The sequence below is a fragment of the Epinephelus lanceolatus genome, chromosome 17 (assembly GCF_041903045.1).
Source record: "Epinephelus lanceolatus isolate andai-2023 chromosome 17, ASM4190304v1, whole genome shotgun sequence".
In the NCBI taxonomy this organism is placed as follows: domain Eukaryota; kingdom Metazoa; phylum Chordata; class Actinopteri; order Perciformes; family Serranidae; genus Epinephelus; species Epinephelus lanceolatus.
The window spans coordinates 29,432,688-29,452,143 of NC_135750.1; the positions used below are offsets into that span (position 1 = coordinate 29,432,688).

At 42.1% G+C, this 19,456-nt stretch overlaps 1 protein-coding gene across 22 annotated transcripts in view; it reads left to right on the forward strand.

The window, feature by feature from the left end:
• ablim1a (actin binding LIM protein 1a) overlaps positions 1-19,456 on the forward strand; it is a 51,182-nt gene that overhangs the window by 18,855 nt on the left and 12,871 nt on the right. For all 22 annotated transcript variants that reach the window (XR_013487921.1, XR_013487920.1, XR_013487917.1 and 19 more), the window contains 9 exons: positions 4,150-4,293; positions 10,810-10,993; positions 11,373-11,482; positions 14,026-14,152; positions 14,281-14,374; positions 16,271-16,358; positions 17,758-17,822; positions 18,923-19,000; positions 19,166-19,324. Coding sequence is in view for 14 of the 22 variants with exons in the window: in XM_078160927.1 (XP_078017053.1) it covers positions 4,150-4,293; positions 10,810-10,993; positions 11,373-11,482; positions 14,026-14,152; positions 14,281-14,374; positions 16,271-16,358; positions 17,758-17,822; positions 18,923-19,000; positions 19,166-19,324 (1,049 nt within the window). In the remaining 8 variants the exon portion in view is untranslated. The remainder of the gene's footprint in view (positions 1-4,149; positions 4,294-10,809; positions 10,994-11,372; positions 11,483-14,025; positions 14,153-14,280; positions 14,375-16,270; positions 16,359-17,757; positions 17,823-18,922; positions 19,001-19,165; positions 19,325-19,456) is intronic.

The window sequence follows — 19,456 nt, forward strand, 5'->3', positions numbered from 1 at the left end:
GAGATTAGCATCATGGATGTGCAGCCAACAAATCTGCAGCAACTGTGTGATGCTATCATGTCAATATGGACCAAAATCTCTGAGGAATGTTTCCAGCACCTTGTTGAATCTATGCCACAAAGAATTAAAGTAGGTCTGAAGGCAAAAGGGGGTCCAACCCAGTACTAGCAAGGTGTATTTGTTCACTGTCTTACTGGAAGGTTTTGGAGCACAGACTGGTCCAGGACGTGCTAGCCTGGTGCAGGGGCCCGAGCTGTGGGGGAGGCAGAGTCTCTCAAGTTAGAGGAATGCGACTCCCAACAATTCCAAAGTTATCTTATTCATATGTTATGTTTCCTTAGCTATGGACACACCTTTAGGAATAACCTAGTTTTGTTTAGAGTTGGAGGTATGTGAGCTGCACAGCTGAGGTCAGGACTTGTGCAGAACTGTGTGCAGTCACCGAGGCTAAGCTAGCAGCTGGAATTCTCCAAACTGTAGGGCTGCTTTTCTGTTTCTACATGTGTTAAATACAAAAGATGCAAGATAATTTGACCGCTCACATCTCTTGCAGTGCCGGACTTTGTTGTCTGTGTTTCCAGAATTCTTAGCCAGTGCTGTCATTATAGAAATGGTGGCCAAAAAAATGGAATTTTCCACAAGTTGTTCCGGGATGAAAAGTGTGCACGAGGCTTAAAATGACTTGTTAGATTGGATATTTTTGCAGTGTGCAGTTACCCAGATGGCCTGTGTTTTTCTATGGAGGTGCAATGTCACACACAGAGCTGCTGAGACTCAGTTCACTGTCACAGCAGTCTGGTTCACCCAGAGATGACTCATTGTCCTGCTGCGTGTGATCACATCAGAGACACCAGGGAGACAGATCCTCCACCTTCTCGTACCCACATTCCTTCTCGCCTCCCTTCTATTATCCCGTCGTCTTCTCTTACTGGATTTCTTTTTTTCACAACTTCTCTCACTTCTTTTTCAATCCAAATTATGAATAGACTGATGCACTTTAAATTGCATCCCTAAGAAATGGCACAGGACATTTAGACTGCCCCAAGACAGTGAATCAAAGACTGCTGAAGTGTCTCATTAAGAAAATTCTGGAGACTGGGATCTCTTGCTGATTTGATTTTACTGCAATTAAACTCCCTCTCGATATCAGAAAGAAGTGAAGCAAGGTGGGCCAAGTCATCAATAATCTAGACTAATGTCTCTCTATGGTAGACCATTGATTGGTCATGATGCTATTTCTGTGCCTTTGGTGGTGTCTTATTTTAGCCTTGCAGACTAATGATTCATTGCAGAGCAGAAAGAGCAAAGATCCTTTCATGTGTATTCTGTGTGTGTGTGTGTGTGTGTATGCGTGTGTGTGTGTGTGAATGTTTGTGTGTATCTTTGTTTGAAAAAGAGAGAAAAAGAGGAGACGAGAGGATGAGAGAAAGGGGCTGCCTTGCTAGTTAATGCTCCTGAATGTGAAATAATCTGCTGGTTCCAGAACAGCTGATAAGCTGTGTGCAGTGCGGCACTGCAGCAGTATTTACATCCGGTACAGTAGCACTGGATTAATGTCTGTCTGTGTCAGAGACACCCAAACTTTTTCTGAGGAGGGCCACAGGCTGAGGTGTTGTGGATCTAAAGATAATACTGGATCCTGCTTGTAGATAAGGCACGCTGACAATAGCTTCTGTGTCTTACATAATTATGATGGCTGTCCCAATACTTCACATTAAGAAGGTGATGTCTAAATCTTTACTCAGGTTAAGCTCGATGTATGCTGAGTCATTTTAAAATAATGGCATTAATATAGGTTCAGATTCAGATTTTTTTTTTAGGTTATTTCGACACCATTTGTAGTCGTGTTAGCTTTAGGGACAACAATATCTCAACAACTGCTTCATGGATTGCCATGAAATGTGGTACATGCTTTCATGGTCCCCAGAGAATGAACCCTACTGACTTTGGTGATCCTCTGACTTTTACTGTTGCACCACCAGGAGGTCAAAGTTTTCAACCATCCAGTGAAATATCTAAACATCCACATGATGTATTGGCACAAAACTTGGTGCAGACATTCATGATTACCCCATGATGGATCCTATTGACTTTGGTAATCCCCTTGACTTTTTCTCCAGCGCCGCCATTAGGTTGACATTTGTAGCTTTGTGTGAACTGTCTTGAAACCAAGTGAATGGATTGCCATGACATTTAATTCAGATATTCCCCTCAGGATGAATTGTAGCCTAATGTCTTTGGTGATCCCTTCACTTCCCATACCGGTTTTAGACCGTACTAGTGTTGTCATGATACTGGAATTTCTAACTTTGATACAATACCTGGAAAAATATCAATATTTGATATAATTTTCTATAACCTACCACTTGGAAAAATTGACATTGAGGTATACAGTTAAATTTTTTTATTAAAAGATATATATCAAGATTATAAAACAACAGTGACGACTTTTCTTTTCCTGGTTGCAGAGAACAGCAGAGTGACTGAAGTAAACATTAACAATAAGAGAGAGCAAGAAAGCACAGCTGGTATTGAAACAGTTTAAAACATTCAGAATCAATATGTATCTATTAATCAATGTTTTTAACTCCACTATAACAAACTACTGATGACATTTGAGATCAGACTCAGCGTTCTCTGTTTAATAGTTGTTTGCGAACATAAACCTTACAGCTGCGAAACATCAGCATGTTAACATTGTCATTGTGTTAGCATGCTGACGTTAGCCTTTAGCTCAAAGCACAGCTGTGCCTAAGTACAGCCTTACGCAGCTGCTAGCACGGCTGTGACTTAGTCTTGTGCAAAGTTGCTCTTCTCCTGCGTCACGTCCGTGCCTTATTCTTATCCTTGTTTTCCTTGTATCAGCACACAGGCAGTGCAGTTGGCATTCATTCACTCATTTGCAACTTCCACAGAGGGAGATATTCAAACATAGCCAGTTTTTAAGCCTGCTCTGTTTTGTTGTTATCTGAGCTGAACGCCGTGCTCTGCTTACTGTCAAACACTTGACATCCACAGGGGAGAATGGAACACTTCACAAGCCCAAAAAGTGTGGGACAGGAGTTCATCTCAAACTGTGTTTGACACCAAAACTCACATAAACATGGCAATAAGAAGCCATATATAAGATGCACTGCAAAATGATTGGTGTCAGGGGTGTATATTAGGTCAGTGTGGTTGCATTGGGGCCCATTTGGCAGGGGCATGGAAAGAGTGGGCCTTACACCCATATATTTTAGACATTGGGCCCTTGAGCAATTCTGATTGCCAACTTGGAGATTTGCCTGTGTTTGGAGAGGAACTCCCATTAAATTAAAAATGGCGCCATTTGCTGTATTTGCCTTTGAAAAGGCAAACCCATCTAAGTCATGGTTTTTGTAAAAGAAAGTCAGTATATCTATAACAAAATGTTATGCTTTCTCTGCATTAACCATAAAAAGTGTTAATGAACTACAAAAACATTCAATTAAATATATATATATATTTTTTTGTTCTTTGGTGTTTTGTTAAACACAGATATGCAATAATGATTTGTGGGTAATATGTACAATAATGTTGTCCAGTGTCAAGTCTCTATTAATTCATGTGACAATACATTATGATATACAGCAGATAGTTTATATGCAAAATCAGTCAAGACCGACAATTTAAACCGACAATTTAAGCCCCCTTAAAATAGCGTGCACTCCGGCCTGTTGTACCTACCTTACACCATTGATTCCTGGGAACATAAGCTAGGCATTGACAGCAAATGGGCCATTATATTTCCTTTGAGGATGAAAGAACAGTAAACTCAATAGCAAAACTGATTACATCAGTACCCTTTTTGCATGCCATTTACCAAGCCCTGTGCGCCTCAGCATTTTTGCCTCTCCATCCTCCACTGATCAAGACAGACTATATTTAGGCTGTTACTCTCCAGAGAGCCTATCTGGGCCGTGAACCCCAAGTTGTGCTGTCCTGGTCAATGTTGTTCTTTTTTTACCCTGACAGGCTCTCAGCAGTTGGTCTTTATCTCAGGGGTTTGTGTGATGCTGCAGTTTTCAGATTCTCACAGTGCGTCCTCAGATGAACACAACTTAAAAAAACCTAAAAGCAATGTTACAAAAGCGGCACTAAGCGACCACAATTATGTCTCCTCTTTTGCAGTGGCTCATGCGCAGGACACACAACAACACCACCACTCCACAGAGAAGCCCCTGATTCAGTGCTACAAGTGCGGGCAGCCATGTAAAGGCGAGGTGCTGCGGGTACAGAACAAGCACTTCCACCTCAAGTGCTTCACCTGTAAAGGTACTGGCATTTAATGTGGTTAAATATTTCTTGTTGAATGGTATTCACTTGTATTCACTGCTTGTGATTTGGCTTAGCTTTACTCCAACTGAGACAACCCTAATATTATGATCAGAGAGACCGGTCTTTGGTAAATAAATTATGTGTTTACAATTTAGAAATCAGCCCTCAGACAGTTTATTTTTTCTGAATTGGAAAATAATAATGTGGGAGTAATGTGTGAAAATTGGCAGCTGAGGTGTGAAGTTTTAAAATTCATAGCTAATTTCATATTGTCACAATAGTAGGACATTTGCCTCCTTTCATTCAGTACATGCTGCCTAATGCTGACTATAGTTGTGTTTTCCAAAACATGGTCCTCCCCTGTGATGTAGTGTCATAGGTCACAGGTATATAAGAGTCATGTATCTGGTGACCTTTTATGTGAAAAGACAGAAGTGCAGCTAAACAAGGGCTACGTTCAGACTGCAGGCAGGGGTGGCTCAAATCAGATTTTTTGCCGGTATGTGACTCAGATCTGTTTTTTCCATAGCATGAAATCTGATCTTTTCAAATCTGATTTGGGTCAGTTTCATATGTGGTCCTAAATCAGCTGCAGGTGTGATTTTTTTGCAGCGCAACCTTGGTCTTTAAAGTCATATCAGAAATCATTCAACTTTTACATAACCCCCCTGAACTGAGGGTTTTGCCATGAGAGTCTTGTGGAAAGGCGCTGACAGATGTGATGTGACACCCTGAAATTTTGGATGAAATCTGATTTAGTGAAGCTATTCACGCCACAGTCCCACCACTCCTGGCTCTGACTCAGTACCCACCTCCGTACAGAAGTAGCAGCCATTGCCCCACCGAGGCCCTCTGCGCATGTCAGACGCATGTCAGGGTCGTGACCAGTTCACAGTGGATTCTGTTACTGGCCACCATTAATTCAAATAAACACAAGAAGTTTGTGCTCTAATAAAAAAAAAAAAAAAGGGATCAGCACTCAGTGAATAATCCTCCTAAGCCCTACGATAAGCTATTATGGCAAGGCTTAACTATACAGACCCGTGAGCAGTGATAACTAACATGTCTTTGGGGTCATCAGGGTGGGAACCTCCTTTCACCGGTGTTTCGTCTAGTTGGTCCCACGACACCTCCAGGAGGCTAGACAGTGATCTCTGGCGTCCCAGAGACACTCCCCTAATGCCAGGTCTCACTGCTCCCCACACTAACCGAACAACCTCCTTTACCTTACCTATACTACCACAGAGGAGGTAGACCCAGGGAAGGAAGCCTTGTTAGGCTATCACACTCCCCCGCCGGGTTAGGCTGTACAGTCTACCTCCTCAGGACGAGCCCTCACAACAATGACACCTCCAGGAGGCTGGACAGTGATCTCAGCCCAAACAGCACTGCCACCTTCAACCAAGCCCAGGCTCCGTTTATGCGAACTCCAGGCAGAAGCAATGCTGATACTACCTTTACTAGCACATTCACCATACTCTATTTCACACGCTACATAGCATAACTACAATGTAAGCTAAAGTTAAAGGAGATAAATGAACTCACAGGATCAGCAAACACACTCACTTTGCAGCATGGTCTCAAACAAAATGGATTCAAATAGGCCACTCCCACACTTAAATAACCTTCCTCTTCCTGGATTTCCTTCTTACTTACACATGGCTTTCTCAGCCCAAACAGCACTGCCATCTTCAACCAAACCCAGGCTCCATACATGCGAGCTCCAGGCAGAAGCAATGCTGATACTAGCTTTCCTGTCACATTCACCATACTCTATTTCACACACTACATAGCATAACTACAATATAAGCTAAAGTTAAAGGAGCTAACTGGACTTACAGGATCAGCAAGCACACTCACCTTGCCGCATGGCCTCAAACAAAATGGATTCCAATAGGCCACTCCCACACTTAAATACTTCCTCTTCCTGGATTTCTCCTGACAGGAAGTGGATCTCTCCACCTGATCTCAAGGAGTTATGTGCCCTGCTTAGTAGTTCCCCCTGCTGGCCCCCAGCTGACATTATTTCTTCTGTAATAGATAAACTGGCTGCATTTAATTGCTTCATCTGACATTTCCCTCACTGTCTTCCTCAAATTCAGTCCCCGCACTCCGAGTTCCCCCAGGAGTGAGACAGTTGATCTTGCTATGAATCCCCTACACCCCACTTCCACTGGACAAATCCTAGTCTTCCATCCTCGCTGCTCAGCTTCTGCTCCTAAGTCTGCATATCCAAGCTTTTTTCTTTCATAGGCTTCTTCCACTGAGTCTTCCCAAGGAACTGTCAGCTCAATGAAATAAACTATCTGTTGACTCACTGACCACAACACTAAGTCAGGCATCTGCCTGGTACAGACTATTTCCTGAGGAACAACAAGCTTTCCCCCTAAATCTACTTGCATTTCCCAATCACAAGCACCTTCTAGGCGGCCACACCCTTGCCTCCTCACTAACTTATCCCTTCTGTATTTCTCTCCCTCACGGACAAACTGAATTACTAAGCCCCTATCCTTAACACCTTCTGAATTCACCTGTCTTCGTTTCCCTTCGATGCCTGCAGCTAAACATTTCAACACCTGATTATGTCGCCATGTATATCGGCCTTGTGACAAGCTAACTTTACAGCCTGACAAAATATGCTTTAAAGTTGCGGTACGTGAACACAATGGGCATGATGGGTCCCCATTTACCCACAGTTTTAGGTTCTGGGGGGTTGGTAACACATCATATGTAGCCCCTACCAGGAATCTAATACGATTCTCCTCCATACTCCACAGGTCCCTCCAACTAAGCTTCCTCTTCTCTATAGTATAGTGTAAACAGCCAAGCAAAAAAGTTACACCTGCACACTTACCCCACTAAAGTTTAAGACAACGTTTCACTCCTACTTGGTGCTTCGTTAGGTGCTGATGAAGAGTCAAGTAGGATTGAAATGTTGTCTTGATAAAACTTCTGTGGTGTAGAATAAGAATGCAGACCTTTTTTCCTCATGTATGTTGTTTTTGATGGCCTTGCAGCTACATGATGCACGTACACTTTCAATAACCAGACAAATAAAAAGCTTTTGGGATCTGGATAATAATTGGAGCTGAGCACTAAGGCTTATAGTGTGAAGATAGCTAAATTGTTCTTTTTCCACAACTGTCCCAAAAAGCATCCTGTTCACACAAAGTTGGATATGAGCAGTACATGTCCCTAAAGGCCACAACGTCCTTTCCATCCTCCTCTAACGAGGGGGACACATTGTGGCATGACTCATCTTCACTTCTCAGACCTACATACTTCAATTAAAGTACCATCCAGACTGCTATGACAAGTGACAGTGCAAATCCTTCTGCGTTTAGCCTTATTACTGATGGATTTCTGGCATGATTACTATGGAGCTGCCCACGGCCAACCAAGCAGTCTCACTCATGTGGGCTGAACCTGCCCCGATGAAACCCTTGTGGTTAATCTGTGGCTGGAGCACTGTTATAGTGTTAGCTTACTTCACCAAGAGCCCAGAATAACACAAGTGAACACTGAGATTAGTACCTAATTCTGTCCTTTACAAGTGGATATACATGCCTGTAGAGAGTCAGAGGTACTAAAAGTGTACGTGTGTGTCTCTGTCTTTGTGCAGAGTTGGCAGTTGCCAAAGAAGACACGAAGACTGCTTTAGCCAAAAGACACACTGTCCTAGTCCTCGCTCTAAATTTATATGTGCGTTTGTGAGCCCCCAAGTTGTACAACTAATAATACTGTACTACTCAGCTGCGGTCATTTCAGGTTGACTGAGCTTATTGATAGTCATATTATCCCCTTCGCAGACAAATCCCAAATAGCTGTTTTTTTGCATGCATTTATCTCATTCCATGAAACCTTTCAATTTCCCTGAATTCACTTTCATTTCATTTCATAAGTTGACCCTCTTAATTTTCCAAGAAGACATTAATGTAATGGCCTGCGTGTGTTGAAAAGCCAAGGTGGTTGGACATCACATTCAAAGGCCACCGAATCTCCACTGCTGGTCTTCCCTCGACTCACATAGCTTACAAGCCAATCTCATCACCCGTGAGCCTTAATGCAATTAAATCTGATTCTCTCCCTCACTCGCTCCCATTCATCCCCAGGATTTAGCGTAGCTCATTGCATAAGAATGATTAGGTGCAGTCATCTCAAACATCAAAATATTTTCCCTCTTAGCTGTGGTATTTCCAGAAGGCTATTAAATTCCCAGGCTCACTCTGTGGTGCTGGAATGACGGGCTGCACGGCTCAAGTGATCATTATGTGGTTGAAATACTGTACATACAGACACGCCTAATATCTGACCAAACCTCTTCTTGTCTTGATGAGTGGGAAAAATCCAGGAAAAATCAAAAGTAAAGGGTGTGACTGCTGTTTTTAGCTTTTTTTTTGGCTAGTGCTATGATTGATGTCCATTTTTTATTTTTTTATTTTTTTTTGTAGAGGGTAATGTGAGATTTCTGGACTATAATAGAATCACATTATTTAACACGAACAAGAAAATTATAATGTGACATGGAAAATAAGTTGTTATTTTAAGCCAAATCAGCCATCAAAGGCGTGTGTTATTAGAAGTACAATAGATGTGTGTGGATTTTTTTCCAGTGTGGGTCTGTTTGTTTGGTCTTCTCAACAACTTTGGATTATTTGGCATGACATTTTGTACTGATGTTCATGGTTCCCAGAAGTTAATCCCTAATGACTTTGACGATCCCCTGACTTTTCCTCTAGCACCAATGGGAGTTTGATGTTTGTGTTTTTGAGTGAAATGTCTTGACAACTGTTGGAGTGATTGCCATGAACTTTGGTGCAGGAATTTCACACAGTTCAAAACTGGTATGTTTTAGGCCAAAAGTGTAAAGCCATGAGTCCTTAGTCACCCAGAGTGTCTCTGCTTGATATCACAGAGATAAAAGTCATTGTAGTATTCTACAAACAAATTTTTGATTTCCACAGAGCCTGGAAAGGGACATGGTGGGGAAGAAATTGAGAAGAAAAAGATGTGAAAGGCGCTGGGTTTGCACTGGCTGAATTCCAGTTGCTATAGCTGCTAACTGAAGGTCCATCTCAAGAGCTGCCGTTGAACAAGTCTAGTGGGCACATAAAAAGACCAGAAAAGACACAAATTGACTACAAAGAAAGACAAAAAAAGAGTTAGAAAATGACTAGAGAGACACAAAACAACTACACTGTGACTCAAAATGACAACAAAGAGATACATAAAGAGGTTAGAGACTAAACTATAAAGTCTGGTGTCTTGTTCCCATGTAGGAGAGGTGATGGGCTCATAATCTTATAATCTGCCTGGGACTAGCTCGCTAATTCTTGTCTCATTTGTGATCTGATAAACAGTAAATTCATCAAGTTCAGGGCCCAGTGTCACTATTTTCCAAGCTATTGGAGCTGTCATATTTCACTGGAGGCCAGTGAGCTCTCATAAGAACGCAGCCGTCGAGGCTTTTGTCATAAGGAAATGGACATAGTTGCGTCTAATGTAGGTTGGAAGAACGATAGACGCAATGAGGACAGCCAGGTCAGAGTACTCTTTGCACCGTGTCCCCTTGTTTTCTCTTCAGATGTCTCTTACTTAAGTGAGAACTGTGCCCACTGCCAGGCACTGATTTGATGTCTTTATATTTGAGGCCATTCTCAAAATAAAATTCTATGAACCTCCTCCGTGGGTGTGTGAGCTCCATTGTTGTGGTTGTTCCTGGTGCTGAACTGACCTGGAAGTACACTGACCTAAATGAAAACATTTCACAAAGGTTTTGCAAGATCTCATGAAAGTACTTTCGAGAGTATCTTGTTTTTCTCCCCCTCCATGTACCTTTCCTGGCTCTGTAGATTTCCGTATTTCCTTCAATATAGTAAATCTTTTATATGGTCAGTAAAACCCAAAAACAGCATCACACCAATATTAAAATATCCCAAACATTGAATTGTTCACTAATTACCATCTCTGCCTTTGCCAGTCTTTCATGTTGTGTAGATGACAAGGTTATATTTGAATAGTAGGAAGCTTGTTGGAGACCGACAGTGAAGTATGGAGTATTTAGAGCCAGTTATCGTCAGAAACAGATCAAGGCCATTTCCTGGGCCAGACAATTGTAGAATTGTTTTGCATCGAACACTCTACCTCCACACTGACAATGAAAAGACCTTGCGGTGCTAGTGCTGATTAATCAACTAGAGCCCTCCATGCAGAGTTCCTTGAAACTCCTTGAAAAGAAGGTTCAGGGTTTTTTTCTCTGTGTGACTGTGAACGCTGATGAAAGGTTTGTACTTTACATTTCACATAGTAACACACAGTTGTTAAAATGTATTTTTCAGCATCCATTTCATGGATTCACTGAGCCTCTCAGGATTACACAGACTAGCAAGTCTTAACAAAGCTACTGATGCGTGGAGGAGTTGGATGGGTTGATGGTCGGATGCTTAATGTGTTACATGGGAAGAGCACTACATGACCCGACTTGCAGAGTGCTAATGTGTGTGTCCCATACAGTGTGTGGCTGTGACCTCGCCCAGGGGGGGTTCTTCATGAAGAATGGGGAGTATCTGTGCACGCTGGACTACCAACGCATGCACGGCACCCGCTGCAATGGCTGTGGGGACTTTGTGGAGGGGGAAGTGGTCACTGCTTTGGGCAAGACCTACCACCCTGCCTGCTTCGTCTGCACCATCTGCAAGTAAGACTCATTCATTTTACATTAGCTGATGAAAAGTTACCCAGATCTTATTTTTTTGCTTTGTACTTAGCTTTCCAATACAGTACTAATAAAATTCTGATCAGAATTATGTGAAGTGACAGACAATCAAAGTCCAAGATGGCAGGAATTCCGGTAGACAGTTTACAGTACCATGCTTTGTGTCATGTCTGCGTCATCTGACTAAATGTCCTCCTGAGGCGCCCAGTGTTGACACACATCCACATCACCAGGTCCTGTCATCTTAAGCCCTATCAGACAGACTGCAAGCCACAGCTAATAAACTCTTAAACTCACCACAGCTCAGAGGGGACACAGCTCATGTCTTGTTGACCGATTGTTCATGTCACCCCTCTTCCAGACGACCGTTCCCTGCAGGGGACAGGGTGACCTTCAACGGGAAGGACTGCTTGTGTCAGTACTGTGTGGAGCCCATGTCTCCAGGACCAAAGGACATCCTGGGCTCTAGCAGTAAGTTCCTATTGTCTAAAAAAACAAATGCACGCATAGGTTGAATGTACAGGAAGGCCTTTTTGTTTTCGCTTGACGCTATAATGGCTCCCGCACAGAATTGGTGGGTTCGCAGTAGGATTCAAAGTGAAAGTGAATTACTTGAAGGAATTAAAAAAGTTTTAGTGAAACAAAAGTCTAGATAATTGAGCTTCCAGGTATGATTCATGCAGGGCATTTTAATGTAGCTGTTGACCAGTCATTTTAGCTATGATATCTGTGCTGTGAAGAATAATTTTCAGGTTTACATCAGTCATCTCGCCCACACATAATTAGCGTAAATTTAATTGAAACCGACAAAACTGCCATAAATATGGAATTGTGAACATTAACCCATTCACAAGCTGCAGCCTGTTGGTGGTCTCAGTCATCATAAACTTGAACTGTGCAGCGAAACATTGTTCAAACCAATAAAACTTTACTTTTCCATAGTAAGAATGTCAGCCTGAATTTAGGGAAATGTCTATAAAATGAGTTGCAATACATCAAGAATATCTTTCTAAAATGGCACAGCTGAAAAAAAAAACATGGAGTCTTTGAAAATTAAACTCCATGAGGACTTTTCCAACCTTATACCTGCTTATAGGAGTAGTTTTAAGTGTTTGGGAAAAGGCTACACGTGATCTTTCTGAGAGTTAGCATACAAGACTAATGCACTCATGTCTGTATGGTTCTTAGGATAGCAAAGGCAAATTTCCCTCAGATTAGTCAGTAGTCGTTGCCTTTGTTGTTGGATTGGTTAGGTTTAGGCAAGAGGAGTGAGATTGGTTAGAGTTAGGGTAAGAATGTCTAATCACAGCCAATCACAGGCAATGTAGGCATGGCTTTGCTGTCCAAGGAAAAGCAAATTCACATATGGCAAATATATAGACTGTATAAAAATAATGGACATAGCCATTGTGATGTCGACATGCGTTTATGGACTCCTGTTTCGAAGTCCCCAGTTGCCATCTTGGATTTCAGGGCCAGAGGGGACCATATTTGAAAGAGAGGGTGATGCTGTGGAGGAGCGAGGGGTCAATCTGACTCAGAACCTGAGATGAAGGGGAAAATTAGCAATAGAGACCAAAACTGTTGTTTGTACCAGGCTGTAAACATGTTTATATCTGCTGTAAAGTTGGTTATTTTAACATGGGGGTCTGTTGGGATATTTGGAGCTAGCTTCAAGTGGCCATTTGGGAAACTGCAGTGTTAGGCACTTCTGCATTGGCTTCATTTTTTAGCCCTGAAGGTTGCTGCTTGGGTTTATGAAGCTCAAGCTAGCACTGGTTAGCTTAGCTTAGCTTAGCTAACCTACAGCTTGTTGTTCTTTCACAGGAGTTTTTCTGCAGATTGAACAAATGAGATATAACTTTGTAACTTGTGAGCTTAAGAGGTGCTGGTAGGCAGATTTTGAACAGAGCCAGGCTAGCTGTTTCTCACAGTTTCTTGCAGCCACTAAGTCAAGCCAAGCTACGCTACTGCTGGCTGTAGCTTTATATTGAACAGACATATGAAGTGGTATCATTCTTCTCCTTCAACTCTCAGTAAGATAGTAAAAAGCATTTGTTTCACAAGGTCAAACCTTTATGTTAAGAGGAAGGAAATAAAAGAGGAGAAATGTTTAGCAGTTAAGTGTGTTAAACCGTTTGTATCACTCAATAGTTCCACATAAAGAAAACACTGAATGTAAGGAGCTCTTCTGCAGCCTAGCAATGCCTGAAGACTGAATGATGTTTGGGTATCATTCATTCTCTCTTCTTCTGTGTAAACGCAGCCTAGTGTTGGACCAGCCATGTTCCTTTATGAATAACACCAAGACAGGCCTTGCTAAATAATGCATGGCCATGCATTTCCTTTCCTCTGGAACAGCGAATGTGCAGCCCTCAAACCCCTCCTCTTCCAACTCCCCTCATCCTCCCTCTTTCTCTTTCCTCTCTTCCTCTTCCTGTTCTTTCTCTTTCTCTCCCACACCCCCACTGGTCTCTCTGTTGGCGTTTGAAGAGCTTTTAGACAAGGTCACCTATAAATAAGGCATGCTGATTCTCCTCACGTCATCATTGCAACCTCGTTATGCCTTACGTAGTTATCGTCCCCTGTGGTTGCAGTGGGCTCTGTGTTGCTTTCATCCTCTATTCATTAAAGACGAGATGACAGGAAGATTGTTCATTTAGAACCAACCTCTTGCACTTTTAGAGCCTCGGGATCCCACTTGGATATGGATGGAGCTTTTAGAGCCATGGTAAGGGAGATGTGGATGATAGAAAGAGGCAGCTGTCAGAACATTGCCAGTTACGCTCTATCACCATCTAGTGTCTTGGGTCAGAACTGACAAGATGTCTCACTCTTTGCGTGCTGCAATTTGCATTTGTTAATATTGTGAGCCCATTAAAGGACCGGTTTTTACATGAAACAAACTTTTAAGCGCGCATTATTTTACTCTGCAGGCATTTCCTTGCTCTGTTGTTGTACTGTCTTGTAGTTTTGGTCGTGTGTTTCAGCTATGCCACTTTTGTTTTTCGCAGATTGTGCAGGATGTGGTCGAGACATTAAGAATGGACAGGCTCTTCTAGCACTGGACAAACAGTGGCATCTGGGCTGCTTTAAGTGTAAGGCCTGCAGCAAAGTGCTGACCGGGGAGTACATCAGCAAGTAAGCATCTCATATCCACTGTAATTACAGGCTACTTGTACAAATTCAGGCCCGCATACTGTTCACACACACAATATGATGTTTCACTGTCAAGTCCCTGCTGTTCAGATTTGTCTGTGTCCTCTCAGGGATGGCGCCCCCTACTGTGAGAAGGACTACCAGATCCATTTTGGAGTTCAGTGTGAGGCGTGTCATCAGTTCATTACAGGGAAGGTGCTAGAGGTAAGACACATACACACCTCACAACCTTCAGCTTCAACATCCCTCTGATTGGCTCTCTAGTACAGGCAGATATCTCTGTGTGCAGCCTGATGTGGAATTTGTGATGCTTTTGTAAAATATTGCACCTGGATTTCATATAAATCCTGCCAAAGGTACGTTTGAAAGAATTCTAATGGAACCAATGCTTTCACTTAAGGGATATCTGTAAAGTCTAAAGGTTTAAATGAATGTTTGTGATATGTGGGTGGGTATACAGGAATAAGTTCACAGTTTGAGAGTTGGTTTTAATGTCTAAATGCTGCTTCTCAAACAGACAGGATGTTGCATCGGAGTGGAATTGTGAAATGTAGTTTAGATAATCTCCAGTGTAATCTCTTCTTCGCCGAGCCAAATAGACTCTTGACATGACTGTATTCAACTAAAAGATTAATTCTTAGCAGATTTTTGGGTCTTTCCAACTCCTGCCTAAATACACATGCTTCATACAAGCTTGCTTTGCCACAAATTATATAAATATTACATAAAACACCTAATGTGAGCCGACATTTAGAAAGTGATCAGTATTCATTAGTGCTGTATGTCATGCGGCTGTTATGAAACTCTTGCTTAAACGTTATTAACGTAGTCTGAGCCGAGTTTATGTAAAACATTACCTCGACGCTCTCTGCGTTCGCTGGTCTCTTGAACTGGTGCTGGCCTGTCTGTTGGGCAGACAGTGATCCAATCAGACACTGAGTTATGTGTCATTTAATGGTATGAAAATGTCACTGCTAGCCAGCCAGCCAGGCTTACAGTAATCCAGCACTAAGGCAGGCCTTTATGACAATAGGAAAAGGCCTCGGCATCTCACCCCTGAGCTGCTGCCAATGGATCAGTGGGGCCAAAGCCATAGCAGTCTGTCTGATAGTTTAATCACCGACCCAAGACCCAGGTCAAATACCATGTAGCCATCGGTGGGGTTGCATACTGTCTGCTCCTCTGGGAGTGCGATGTGAATGGCTGATTAATGCAGGGGTAATTAATGCAGCTATTAAAGGCTGGGAGAAATAGGGAGAGTATTTAATGGCACACTACACATATAGCACAAGTACCTTTATTATTTCAGAGAGAGAGAGAGAGAGAGAGATTGTGTTTAACAGTGTACATGAGTATTGGGTGGGAGGTGCTGTGAAGTGCTTGCTATAGCCTCTCTGTAAAATGTAAAAATGCAAATATTAGTCAGTGGCTCCATATCTCTGAGTGGCCACTTGCCAGCTGAAATGTTACTGAAAGTTGTTATACAGCAGGCAACAATTCATTTGGGTATTTATCACCCCCTGGTCAAAGTCACACAGGCTTTATAATGGTGCTCTCTGCATGCAAAGTGCCTGTGTAGATGGAAATTCAGGTGCCCTCGCCGTCAGATCGTTTTTATTGGGTTGCATCATGCAGGTTATCACAAAGAGGAACACTCAGATATAGAAGGCAGGTTGACTGTGTCAAACATCATGGTGGTGATATTCAATGAACAATCTTATTGTTTTGCTCACTGAAAGAGAATATGGCTGAAATATATTTATGATTTCACATTCCCGTATGAAGTGTTGAGAAACTCCTTCTTTACATTAAATCAGACCAATTTCAGGGGAACATATTTACAGACAGCTGCCCATTGCTACTCTTCCATCAACAGTTGTTCTATAAGGAAGAGAGAGCAGTTACACAGGATCTGATGAAACTACCCGTTGCACTAACAAATTTTGGGTGTTAGAGGAAAGAAGTGGAGCTGAGAGTAGGTAGAGCGCTGGGTTTATTTCCTGGAAGTCGCAGCTCTGCTTCACTCACTTTACTGCGGGCCTCACTGATCTTCATGTTCCTGTGATGTCACGTTGGTTTTGTGCGCTCTGTGTTTTCCAGGCAGGAGATAAGCACTACCACCCCAGCTGTGCGAGATGCAGCAGGTGCAATCAGATGTTCACAGAAGGGGAAGAGATGTATCTGCAAGGTGAGAGAGCGGACCCACCTGCATTGTCACTGTCGCATGGAAACTTTGTTATTCCACTTTTGGTTGTTTTTTTGTGAACAGAAACTGAAGAAGTGGGCTGTAGCTTTTAAAATACACGGATCACAGTGGGGATTAAATGACATATTTTGCTATTATTAGTACAACAAGCCTTTAAATATACCAAGAGATTGTTGACAAATTTAAGGGCATTATTATTACTTACTGTGTGATATGTCTGCTTATATGCTGTGCTGCTGACTCTGTGTATGTGCTGAGCATTTATTTCCATACTGGAAACAAATTCCACCAACTCTGGCTGCATAGCAATTAAAGTGAAGTGAAGTGAAGTGAGAAGCCAAGTGTCTCAGTAATGTGTTGGGCCTCCACAAGCTGACAGAACAGCTTTAATACTCCTTCTACAAATCTCTGAAACTACTCAAGAGATTAACACAATTCTCTCAAAAAATATTCCTTCATTTAGTGTCTAACACGTCCAAAATCTTCCATAGGTCACTGTTATTGTGTTGAGATGTGGCGACTGTAAAGGCCGCCTTGTATTTTGTGTCATGTTGAAGCATCTGCCTTTATGTAGGTTTTATTTCTTTAGTTTATCATAGAGAGTTTGGATTCTTGCACAAACTTAGCATGTAAATGTGAAAACATAAATAAAATAAAGTAAAAAAAGAAGCAACATGAAGGTCACACACCACATCGCATCATTACCATAGACTGATCATTACGCATCACCTCGACAATGTAAAATCTTTATAGGAGGCTGCAAGACCCAGTCAAGAAGAAATCAAATTATGATTACACTACCAGAAATTGATAGAGAAAAAAAAATCACTACAACAAGACAAACATTAAAATAAAAAATAAATTAAAAAAAACTGGCAATAAAAATAAATGATTTTAAAATTAAATTAATTAATCATTTTTCATAATTTATTGACGGTGTAATTGTCTCAGGTATTTTGATTTTACTTTTGTTCCATTAGCTGTAGCAGCCTTCGTGGCCCTAGCGTAAAGATGATGTTTCATATCGTGAGTTTGATGCTTAGTGAAGGTCAGTGACTAAGATGTTGCATTTTCAATAAACCTAGTGCTGACAGTGCGCAGAAATTTAAACGGTCTTTTGCATAATAATTTTTTTCCTATGCACTGTGTACCAGGTGTGTATCAGACAGCCTTTAATTAAGCCCGTTAATAACCCATGTTATAACCAATTTGTCACCCATCTGTTCCCTGAGTATGAATATTAATAGCAGCAGTGTGTCTCAGAGCGTTTCAAACACACTTTTGGAACACATTTAGTCATATATGCAAAATGCATTTGAAAATCGTGAATACACTTAATTTCCATATGTTAAATGTATTTTCTCTCTGTCTTCCTCCTCAGGATCAACAGTGTGGCATCCTGGCTGTAAGAACACCACCAGAACAGAGGAGAGACACAGGGAGCGGGTAGGAATTTGGGCATCACTGACTCCATTGTCCATGACTCTGTCTTGACTGAAAGCACCTTTCTGTTCGTGTCTCATGACAGTGTTTTCCTGGGAAAGTTAGAAATTCAGAATATGTAACGAGGGATTTTGCATGGGCTGTTCTCGCTCCCTCGATGAACCGTTAAACCTTAACCAACTGTGGTTCACACAGTTTTCCTATTCAGGCAGTGCTGTGTGTGTGTGTGTGTGTGTGTGTGTGTATGTGCCATTGCATGTGTGTAAAAGTACTTTTACATGTACATATTAACATGTCGACATGTTCGCCTCGATGTATGTGTGATCTGTGAGTCGGGCTGGAGAGGCACAACCCCTGTGTGATGTCCTGTGAACCCCCCTCTCCCTTCCTCCACAGCTATTGCCTCCGTCCCTCTTATTCCTCCAAAAAACAGAAAGGCAGGTACTGTATTCGCTATTGGCTATGAGATGGCATCATCCTGTGTTCCACCATGTACATAGGACACAATGCACTATATGCTGCCATCTGCTGGAGACAGCCTGCAGTGCCCTCTCTGTGTGTCATACGGACCCATTCCGTCTTGTCTTTTTAACACCTTCGACTACGCTCATATCAAAGGTGCATGAGACAAAGATATGCACACATTTGGAGGAGCAGACACAATGTCACAGATGACTAATTCGTCCTTTCCAAATCCCCATTTATTTACCCATTAGGTGAAAAGCTCATTTAATTACACTCCACTCAGACCTGCTGCTGCCATCCAAACTCCTCATTTCCCATAAACAGGCATGAGGTTCTTAAGAACATAAGCTCACAGCGCTAAAGCACTCATTCACTTTGCAAATTTGCAAATGAATGACCCAATCATGAAATGACATGTTAGCTTTTCAGAGTACCTCATGTTATTAATGAAACGTAAATACAGGGTTTGCAATTCCCTCTCATCGCTCATACAGTATAAAGCCCAAATGTTGGAGTGTTCTGGGTGATAATCACGGTGATGTGCAGATGGCAGGGGCCTGTGGATCACGGCAGACTGACTGACTGACTGCCTGAACGTTGTTGTGACTAACAGCCACTCGTGTGTTTTCTTCTCACAGCCTACGAGGTCGTCGTCCGAAAGTATTTGTTCCAGACCTGGTTCAAGCATACCTGGCTCACCGGGTCACACGATCTATGTAAGAAAAGTTTGACTTAAATGTCTTAATTGATTGTTCTGATTCGATATGCCACTTACTAGTCAGTGGACACCTTGTTTAGTGATAGACTTTTCTACAGTAGTAATCTCCCTTTACCCTTGTGTGTTTGTGTCTATGCATGTTTGTCTTTATTTGTCTCCCTAGGCAAAAGTAGACAATGAGATCCTTGATTACCGAGACCTAGCTGCCATTCCAAAAGTCAAAGCCATTTATGACATTGAGCGCCCCGATCTTATTACCTATGAACCTTTGTACACCACCTCCCTGGATGAGAGAGAGGAGAGACGAGAGAGTGTGGGAGAGGTAAACAAACGGACCGCATGCATCTCTTCCTGCATGCATGCCATCTTCATGCACATACAGTTACTGTGCATTAAGAGAAATATTCCTCAGATGATCCTCTGTTTTGTTGGTGGCTAAGTTTTCCTTCTCGTG